The sequence below is a fragment of the Phragmites australis genome, chromosome 2 (assembly GCF_958298935.1).
Source record: "Phragmites australis chromosome 2, lpPhrAust1.1, whole genome shotgun sequence".
NCBI classification, from domain to species: domain Eukaryota; kingdom Viridiplantae; phylum Streptophyta; class Magnoliopsida; order Poales; family Poaceae; genus Phragmites; species Phragmites australis.
In genome coordinates, this window is record NC_084922.1 from 31,183,644 (window position 1) to 31,194,272 (window position 10,629).

At 45.5% G+C, this 10,629-nt stretch overlaps 1 protein-coding gene across 1 annotated transcript; it reads left to right on the forward strand.

Moving 5' to 3' along the window:
* Positions 1 to 274: 274 nt before the first annotated feature.
* Positions 275 to 2,153, forward strand: LOC133908373 (protein SLENDER RICE1-LIKE 1-like). Its single transcript, XM_062350368.1, has one exon. It carries the CDS (start codon positions 506 to 508, stop codon positions 1,916 to 1,918), a length of 1,413 nt encoding a protein of 470 aa, XP_062206352.1. The 5' UTR covers positions 275 to 505; the 3' UTR covers positions 1,919 to 2,153.
* Positions 2,154 to 10,629: the final 8,476 nt, after the last annotated feature.

A 10,629-nucleotide genomic window follows, 5' to 3' on the forward strand; every position in this document is an offset into this window, starting at 1 on the left:
TCTCTGATTCACTTCCCGCACAAAATCACTTACTCCGTATAATTTATTCTAAGAATCAATTTCAACCTAAAATAACTTTATCAGTGAATCACTTTTTAAGAAAATTTGAATAAAAAGAACTTAGCAAACAGGCACTAGATAGGAGAAATCAAATCTCTGCGATTACAGGAGTCCACACTCCGAGATTGCCCCGCCCCCCCCCCCCCCCCCCCGACAAGATCAGCAAACAGAAATTGAAAGAAGGAGCAGCCCGCCCCCCGCCCCCAGGGGCCACGGCGCCTCGGTCCGCTTGCCGCAGAATCCTTCCCGAGGCCTACGTGTCCCCGTCCGCGCCCGTGCTCGTGTCCAACCTTTCCAGCGTCACCTCGTCTCGGCTTAACCCCCACCCACCACCCGCTCTGCTCAGTCCTCACCTCTACGCATACGCATACACACCGCCCGCCAAGCGCGAAGCGTCACTCCGAGTCTCCGACCGCGTCACTGCGCTCGCCACTCCCACCGACCCATGGCCATGGGCGGCGCGTTCCCGTTCCAGTGGCCCACGGAGCCCGCGGACGCCGGGCTCGACGTCAGCCTGTCGCCTCTGCCCACCGTGGTCCCCGACGCCGGGTTGGCGTACTACGCGGCGGCAGAGGACATGCGCGCGATGGCGCTCCCTGATTTCGCTTTCCCGAGCACCGCGGCCGACGCCGCGTTGGCGGCGATTCGGCGGGAGGAGGAGGAGGCCGCCGGCATCCGGCTGGTCCACCTCCTCATGAGCTGCGCCGGCGCCGTCCAGACGGGCGACCACGCGCTCGCGTCCGCGCACCTGGCGGACGCGCACGCCGCGCTCGCGGCCGTCTCGGCCGCCTCCGGCATCGGCTGCGTCGCCGTCCACTTCACCGCCGCGCTCTCCCGTCGGCTGTTCCCTCCTGCGTCATCGCCTCCGCCCGCCGCCGACGCGGACCACGCCTTCCTCTACCACCACTTCTACGAGGCGGGGCCCTACCTCAAGTTCGCGCACTTCACGGCCAACCAGGCCATCCTCGAGGCCGTCCAAGGTTGCCCCCACGTCCACATCATCGACTTCAGCCTCGTGCAGGGCCTCCAGTGGCCCGCCCTGATCCAGGCCCTCGCCCTCCGCCCCGGCGGGCCGCCGTTCATGCGCCTCACCGGCATTGGCCCGCCCTCCCCTCCCGGCCGCGACGACCTCCGCGACGTCGGGGTCCGCCTCGCCGACCTCGCGCGCTCCGTTCGCGTCCACTTCTCCTTCCGCGGGGTCGCCGCCAACCGCCTCGACGAAATCCGACCCTGGATGCTGCAGGTATCGCAAGGCGAGGCCGTCGTCGTCAACTCCGTGCTCCAGCTACACCGCCTCCTCGCCAACCCGCCCGCCGCCGACTGGGCGCCCATCGACGCCGTCCTCGACTGCGTGGCATCCGTGCGTCCCAGGGTCTTCACTGTCGTCGAGCAGGAGGCCGACCACAACAAGCCGGGCTTTCTGGACCGGTTCACGGAGGCGCTGTTCTACTACTCGGCGGTGTTCGACTCCCTGGACGCGGCGAGCGGCGGCGCGGGCGACGCGGTGGCCGAGGCGTACCTGGAGCGGGAGATCCGCGACATCGTGTGCAGCGAGGGCGCGGACCGCAGGGAGCGGCACGAGCCGCTGCGGCGGTGGCGAGACAGGCTGGTCCGCGCGGGGCTGAGCGCCGTGCCGCTCGGGGCCAGCGCGCTGCGGCAGGCGAGGATGCTGGTGGGGCTGTTCTCCGGCGAGGGCCATTGCGTGGAGGAGGCCGAAGGGTGCCTGATGCTCGGGTGGCATGGGCGGCCGCTCTTCTCGGCGTCCGCGTGGCGAGTGGAAGAGAACCACCAGAGTGCTGATAGCAACGTGGACGGCAGCAGCGGCGGTGAGGAGAGCAACATCAGCTGTAGCAGCTAGGATGGAAGTTACTGTAAATTGGTAAGTGTAGCGGGGCCGCGGGTGACAAAGAGTACTAGTGGAAGAGAATCACGGTGTGGTCCAGATGTTTGATTAAAGGCGTGGATCTGTCGTAAATGGCAGCATCAAAAATCTGAAACGATATGAAACTAGTGAGCTTAACTAGCATCTAGCTCTTTACAAACTCTGTTTGCAATGGCATAATTGGATAAATTTCTCAAGAACGGCACTGCAATCTTTACACCATCTCCAACCATATTCCTTTCATTTCGTTTACTTCTCGATTTTCTTTCCTGTTCTCATTTTTTTTATTTTCTTCTATTTTTAATAGCTTCTTTTCGAGAGGAATCATAAAGGAAAAGAAGAAAGAATCCTATTCTAAAAGGAATGCTCTTAAAAATTCTAAAGAAAACGATCTTAAAAATCTTTTCGTGATAAAAACTATGAAGGAAAAATGTTAGAGCGTCAAAAAAAATTTGTTGAAGGTAGTCTTAGAAACTCTGAAAAAATATCACTCCACCTGATAAACCGATGCCCGTCATCAGCATTGTCGTCTCTTTGTCGCCTGCGTGGCCTGGCAAGACAGTCGAGCACAGCAAGACACCAGTGTTAGATGGGTGGCCTGATGAGCTTGCCCAAACTGACTGCTACGACTTACGACGATGAAGGTGGGGCTATTTTAGTCCGTAATAATCAACAACTGAGGGGAGTCAGTGTGTTTCCAAGCCTGACGACGATTGCAGTGGCATTTCTCAAGAGGTGACTGGTAAAGCAACTGGAAATCATACGCAAACCTCCTCAGTCAAAAAGGAAAGGAAACCGTAGTACATTGCAACCCTGTTTCTTGAACTCAAACAACACACATTCCCTTTTTCTCGCGAGAACCATGCCTATTTTCCAGATGATCAACAACAAATGGTTCCATGCCAACGATTCCAAGTTTTAATCAGATCAGAAGAACTACTGACATTTCACGCTTGCGACCTATACCACTGTTAACTGATTATAAATCATTAGTCATATGAACAGTGTAATCTGTCTGTGCCATTCTGCCTTACTTCGCTCGATTTATACAGATATGCTTGCGCTACAAGCCAAAATCGGTCGCTAATGACCGTTGCTGTGTTACCAACCTACTCCATTAAACAACAGGTCAGCTGGTTTCTCGATGCGGAGCACCGGTTTCACAAAAGGAAAGCTCTCATATGTACGGTAGCACATAGTGAGTTTAAACAACGATTCAATACAAGTTGTCATGACTCATGCGTGGAGTCCGACACCAGTGTCTCCCGTTTGTCTCTGCAGACTGCTACGATTGGACAGCCAGGTAATATTATTGCAATTTTCCTAATCGCAGATTCTTCTAGGTGTGGATGTTGCACGTCACGGGAGTACTCTTCTAGTTCGAAACGGCAGCATTGTGCAACGCGGCCAGATGCATGGAGTGTGTTCATTGCGTTAGAGGGATACTCTGCAGTACTGTATGATAACTGACACGTGAAACTAGATCTACATGATAGTGACTGCTATTGTATCGTGCTAGTGACGGTTATTGATCCATGTCCCTTATTGTGCGCGTGAGTAAATGCGGTGATGAAGCTTGAGCCAAAATTCAGAGGAAACCCATGAAGCTAAATTGGTTCCAATTAGATTATATGAGGACCGAATTAATAAAGTATGAGAGATTGAACTCAAAATACACTATAAAATATAGAAAATACACCATAAAATATAGAAAAATTGTTAGGCCAAATGAGGCACGCATGGCCCACCCTAGCGACAACAATGCTCTGTCTCAGGTAAATGGAAGGTCAGTCTATATGATATGCATGCACTGCAGCGAAGCCAGTAATGGGAAAATCAATACGTATTTGAAACACACGTGCGTACGGGTAGTAGTGCTGATTTTTTTCACTCATTGGTGGTACCTGAAGTCCCCAATCATGCGTATCAATGACAAAGTGATCGTAATACCTAGGTTGTCTAGATCATGGGTGTCAAAATTTGATTTGGTTTCGGATGTTTGATTTGGCAAAGAAAATTTGGACACGTAAAATATAACTCGAAATCTAACATGGATTCAGGGTGTTTGATTTAGTAAAAAAAATTTAGATACGAGTGTCTAGGTAACACCGATAACATGTGACGCCACTGCTCGATAACTAGATTTGAGTTGTTAAATGATGGATCCTACTGAGCCAATAATGTCAGGTCTGAAGAATGCACTATTAACATTTTAGTTAATTGAAGGTGGCGCAAGCTAGGTGAAGTCAGCGGGTGTCTAAAGAAGTAGAGCCGACTTTACTTTGAATCGGCATGAAGCAATTTATAGCGTCAAAGGAAGATCCTACAACAAGAGGACTTTATTACCACACTGTTACTTGTTATAGTTTGTCGATTTTAATTGTTACCGTTTCAATATGTTGAACTGTAATATGTTGGTAAAACTGTAAGACTGGGGATAGCTAGGGAATGGAATCAGAAAATCTTCCCAATCACTTGTAGGTAGTTTCTAGTAGCTTCCATAGGAAAACTCGCATAGGAATCCCTAGTTTCCGCATTTGTTCTTGCACTGATCGATGGTGAATTAATCTCTGAATCTTCATTAAGACTTCTGCACCGAGAGGTCCTGATAAGGGTATTAGAGCTTCGGCTCATTCCTCAGCAAGAAATCAAGATCGGGCTTATAGCGGTGAAGGTTGGATGCAGTCGCTTGTGGCATGCTCCATAAAATCCCCGAACCAAGCGTAAGTAGCCGATCTAGTGGCAATCTAGTCCAAGCTGAATTAGTGAGGGTTGGTGACTAGTTGATTTATAAAATCCTTGAGTTGGTTCAGTTTGGTGGCGACGGTAGATCAAGATCTGAGGCTTAAAACGAGGAGTAATCCAAGCTAACCTCGAGATCTGTTTGTGGTCAAGACCATAGCTCAACAATCACTAGTGAATATGAGATGTGGAGGCAAGAGATCATTCAGATCAAGGGAGATTTGGAAGATTTGAAGAATATGAAAAGGGAGGTTGCAGAGATTAAGAGCCTATTGTTGACAATTTCAGGTGGAATCAGTGCAGGGAGAGACAATCACACTAGTGCTCATGAGGGAGAAGAGATAGCTAGAAATCATCCTCAAACCAGTCCTGACAGACAGGTAACAACAAATATTCACACTAATCCACTGCTTCCTATGATAAATCCTAACATAGAGGGTGTTAATGGAGAAACTGCTAGTGTTGTACCCACTCAAATGCATAGGAACCTGCCTAGGATTACTAGTGAAGTGCATGTATATTCAACAGCCATTAGAACCACATATATGCCTGATCCACAAAAACTAATAGGTTCATGTTCAACAATGTATGCCAAAATGGATGTAATCCTTATGGTATAAGAAGTAATCAGATGTTGGGACCAGATGGGTTACTTGTCCAAAATTAAATGCCTAACATTCAGTTAAGGGACATCAACTGGAGTCAGGATAGAATACATGGTCAATATATGGATGCTTGTATCAAAGGACCTAGGCTGGAATTACCATTGTTCAATAGAGATGCTCCTTTAAATTGGATCATGTTGTGTGAAAGATTTTTGAGCTGACAGGAACACCTACAAACCAATGGGTGAATTTAGCAATAGCTCATTTCACTGGCAGAGCAGATGATTGGTTTAATGGATTGGGGTATTCATGGAATCAAATTAGTTGGCAATAGTTAGGGATGATGATAATGGACATATTTTCAGAGATGGGAGTTCATGAGGTAATAACCAAATTCCAGTCATTGCAACAAGTCTCATCAGTGGCTACTTACATAGACAAATTTGAAGAGTGTGTTGCCTTGCTAAAAAGGGATCACCCATATATGCAAGAATCTTTCTTCTTGAGTTGTTTGATAGGAGGTTTGAAGAACCACATTAAACATCATGTGACATGTCACCAGTCTAGAAGTCTAATTGAAGACTATTGGTATGCCAAACACATTAAACAGGCCACATCCTTCAAGCAACCTTTCGTACCTGTTAGGAACAATATGACTCAAGGGAATTCGGTGAATGAGACTATTAAAGTAGGAGGAAGAGAAGTCAATAGAGATAAGGACATGAACAAATGCTGGTTTTGACAAAAACCTTAGTCACCCCAACATAATTGTAGAGTGATGAAGAAGATCTTAGCTCTAGCAATGAAAGATGGAAATGATGAAAGAAAGAATTATGTCACTAGCAAAAGAAAAAGAAGAGACTAGAACCTTTAGAACACGAAGGTATAGTAGAACAAGGATATTAGATAGCTCATGGAAGTCCAACAATCCACAACCAATGGAGGACACATGACAATTGCTGTAGATATCTACTTATGCTGCTCAAGGTACCACTGGACCATTAACATTTTCCTTACTGTTGAGCATTAGTAGTCTACAAGTAGTGACATTAATGGATAGTGGGAGCACAAATACCTTCATGGATTATGAATTTGCTATCAAATGCAATTTTAAATTGGAATATAACAAAGTAAAGAGAGTAGCAGTAGCAGAAGGTGGAGAATTAACTACTGATTCTTTGATAGAACATGTTACCTATAAAATTCAAAATATACAGTTTAGAAACACTTTTCAACTATTGAAGCTCAAAAGCTATGATGCAATTCTGTGGGATGGCTGGATATTTGAACACAATCCAATTAGGTAGGATTTACAACAAAGAACACTAACTATCCACAAGAGGGGACAATCTTATATATTTCATGACCATTTAGCCTTGGACAGAAATATATGTTGAAAGTTCATAAACTCCAGAAGATTGTAAAGAAGGGTTTGGTGGGTTGTATGATACAAGTGAAGCTGATGCAAGAAAAGGGAGAAGAACCTAACAAGATACCTATAGAGGTTGAGGATATTCTATTGGAATTCCATGATGTGTTTAAAGAGCCAATAGGTTTACCTCCAAGAAGATAATGTGATCATAAGATTCCATTGAAGCAGGAGTGGAACCACCCAATATCAGACCTTATAGGGTACCTCACCATCAGAAGAATACTATAGAGGAAATCATCAAGAAAATGCTTAAATCAGGTGAGATCAGACCTAGCACTAGTCCCTATTCTTCTCCACTTGTGATGGTTAGAAAAAAGGATGGGTCATGGAGGTTGTGTACTGATTATAGAGAATTGAATGCACAGACAGTTAAAAACAAATTTCCTATGCCTATTATTAAAGACGTCCTAGATGAATTGTATGGAGCTAATGTGTTTTTTTTAAGATAGATCTGAGATCAGGCTACAATCAAATTTGTATGAGTGAAGAAGATATTGAGAAAACTGCCTTTAGAACTCATAAGTGGCATTATGAGTATACTATTGTGCCCTTTGGGCTAACTAATGTCCAACAACTTTTCAAAATCTAATGAATTCTATCTTTGCTTGACTCCTGAGAAAGTTTGTACTAGTTTTTTTTTATGATATATTGATCTGTAACAAAGATATGGAGAAACATAGAAAACATTTGGTGGTAGTACTGGAGATTCTGAGGAAACACCATCTGTATGCTAAAATGAGCAAGTGCTCCTTTGCTACTACTGAGGTGGAATACTTAGGGCATGTTATCAGTAGAGAAGGTGTATCAATTGATCCATCTAGCATATATACATACTAAGTTGACCAAGACCTAATATAGTGACAAAATTGAGGGGATTCTTGGGTCTAACTGGATATTATAGAAGATTCGTGAAAGGGTATGGAAATATATGCATACCTTTATTTGGTTTGTTGAAGAAAGAATCCTTCAATTGGACAGATCAGCATACAGCTAGTTTTGAGCAATTGAAAAGAATTCTAACCGCTTGTCTAGTGTTAGCTCTTCCAACCTTTAGCCAGCCATTCATAATTGAAGTAGATGCAAGTGGGACAGGCTTAGGAGGAGTACTAATACAATTAGGGAAACCTATTGCCTATTTCAGCAAAATTTTGGGACCTCAAGCCGCCTCAAAGTCAATTTATGAAAAGGGCGCCATGTTTATATTGGAATGCCTTAAGAAATGGAGGTATTGCATATTGGGCAATTATGTGATCATCAAGACAGACCAAGAGAGTCTGAAATATATCACCACCCAAAGACTCACTGAAGGAATTCGTCATAAGTTGCTATTAAAATTAATGGAGTATGACTAGAAGATTGAATACAGGAAAGGCAAGAAGAATGTAGCAGCTAATGCTCTTTCAAGAAAAGGAGTGGAAGAGGAAGGAGTACATAAGTGTTATGCAATTACAACCATCATATCAGAATGGATAAAGGATATCAAGGTAAGCTATGTCGGAGATGCTTCAAGTCAAGAGATCATGGAGACAGCAAGATCCATTGCTGGACAAATACATTGAGGTGGCAGGAATGATAAGGTATAAAGGAAGGATATATGTGGGAGCAGATAATCCTACTAGAAAAACTCTCTCGAAGGCTTTCCATTCATCTGCCTTTGGTGGTCATTCTGGGAGGAGGACAACCTATCACAGAATTAAAAATCTATTCTACCGGCCAAAGCTCAAGAGTGATGTGAAGATAATGGTGTCTGAATGTCCAATATGTCAGATAACCAGATCAGAGAACATTCATATTTCTAGACTCTACCCATTGGAAATACCTGAGATGGCATGGACACATATCTCAATGAATTTCATAGAGGGGCTACCGAAATCAAGAGGGAAGGATGTCACCTTGGTGGCGGTCGATAGATTTACCAAGTATGTCCACTTTCTAGCTCTCTCTCATCCTTATTATGTATAGCAAGTAGTGCAACTCTTCATGAACAATATATTTAGACTGCACGGGAGGCCTCCTGCTATAGTGACGGATAGAGATAGAATATTTACTAGTAAGCTTTTTCACGAAATATTCAAGGCTTTAAAGGTGTCATTGAGGTTTAGTTCAGCTTATCATCCTCAAAGTGATGGCCAAATGGAAAGGGTCAATCAATGTTTAGAGGCATACTTGAGGAGCATGGTTTTCGAAGAACCTAAAGAATAGATCACTTGGTTAACTATAACAGAATGGTGGTATAATACAAGTTACCATACTTACTAGAAAACAACCCCATTCCATGCTTTATATGGTTATCATCCCCCACAAATCAGTGAATAGTTAATTCCCTGCAATATCTCAGAAGAAGCCAAGGTGACAGTAGAGGAAAAGGAGAGAATGTTACAACAAGTCAAGGATAATTTGACCAAAGCACAGGAAAGGATGAAATACTTTGCAGATAAGAAGAGGACTGAAAGGACATTGGAAATAGGTGATATGGTGTACTTGAAAATGCAACCCTATAGACAAAGTGCATTTGGATTCAGGGGGACTTTGAAGCTGAGAGCAAAATATTATGACCCTTATAAGGTGATTGAAAAGATTGGACAGGTTGTATACAAACTTCAACTGTCAGATCAGTCAGGCAGTCATCTTCATATAATGTTCCATGTGAACCAACTCGAGAAATATCTTGGGCAGAATGTTGCTTTGCCAGTATTACCAATGGTCACAGCTGAAGGTATAATTAAAACTAAACCTCATCTTGCTCTGGAAAAGAGGAGCATACCTAGGGGAGGTGAGGTGGTGATGGCTCAATGGCTTATACAGTGGACTAGGATGAGTGAAGCAGAGGCAAGCTGTGAGGATGTTATGTTCATTCGAGCTTCATTTACAGGTTTCAAAGTGGGGAATTGTCAGGTCTGAAGAATGCAATCTGAACATTTCAGTTAACTGAAGGTGGTGCAAGCTAGGTGAAGTCGGCGGGTGGCTAATGAAGTAGAGCTGGCTTTACTTTGAATCGGTATGAACCAATCTTGAGCGTTGAAGGAAGATCCTACGGCTAATAAGAGGACTATATTACCGCACTGTTACTTATTATGTTTTGTCGGTTTTAACTATTACAGTTTCATTATGCGGAACTGTAATCTGTCGGCAAAACTGTAAGCCCAGGGTTTATAACCGGAGACAGCTAGGGAATGAAATCAGAAAATCTTCCCAATCACTTCTAGATAGTTTCTAGTAGCTTCCACAGGAAAACTCAGGTAGGAACCCTAGTTTCCACCTCTGTTCTTGCGCTGATGGGTGGCAAATTCATCTCTGAATCTTCAGTCAGACCTCTGCACCGAGCGGTCCTGACAAATAACCAGGGGGAGCAGGGAGCGGACCACCGTGTTCACGTGCCGATCGGCGCGAGCCGCGCTCCCCTTCCCCGGCGCATGGCGGACGGGTGGCTGGCATGCGACAGGCGAGGCGGGCCTTCCCCCTCTCTGACGTGCGCGGCGCGGACCACGGTACGGTACAGGGGTATAGCCTTTCCCGGCTTGCGCGCTGTGTTGCCCGGAGCGCGGCTGCACCCGGCATGTGCGCGCAAATGAGACCGCGGTACGAGTACTGCTCTTGCCTCTTCCGAGCAAAAATACGTTGCTGGCCGGTGGTTAACTGTGCGGCGTACGCGAAGCGGATCGCCAAGACGAGCCGATGGAGGACGCCTGGTGGTAGTGGGGTCTGTTACTAGAGCTGGGCCTCCTTTGTGAAGAACCAAATTAGAAACAATCGAGGATTTGTTCGATTGGGCCGCGTGCTAACCTCTGATAGAATACGAGACCAGGACGAGATGCCCGGAGTCCACTAATACAATATCAATAATGTTTTGATTCTTACAGCAAAACTGCCTATTAGCTCAGTTTATTAGAGCGTGCTAATAACGCGAA

What these genes read in the sequence shown, in the direction of transcription:
- LOC133908373 (XM_062350368.1), top strand. Translation starts at nt 506, where the DNA reads ATGGCCATGGGCGGCGCGTTCCCGTTCCAGTGGCCCACGGAGCCCGCG.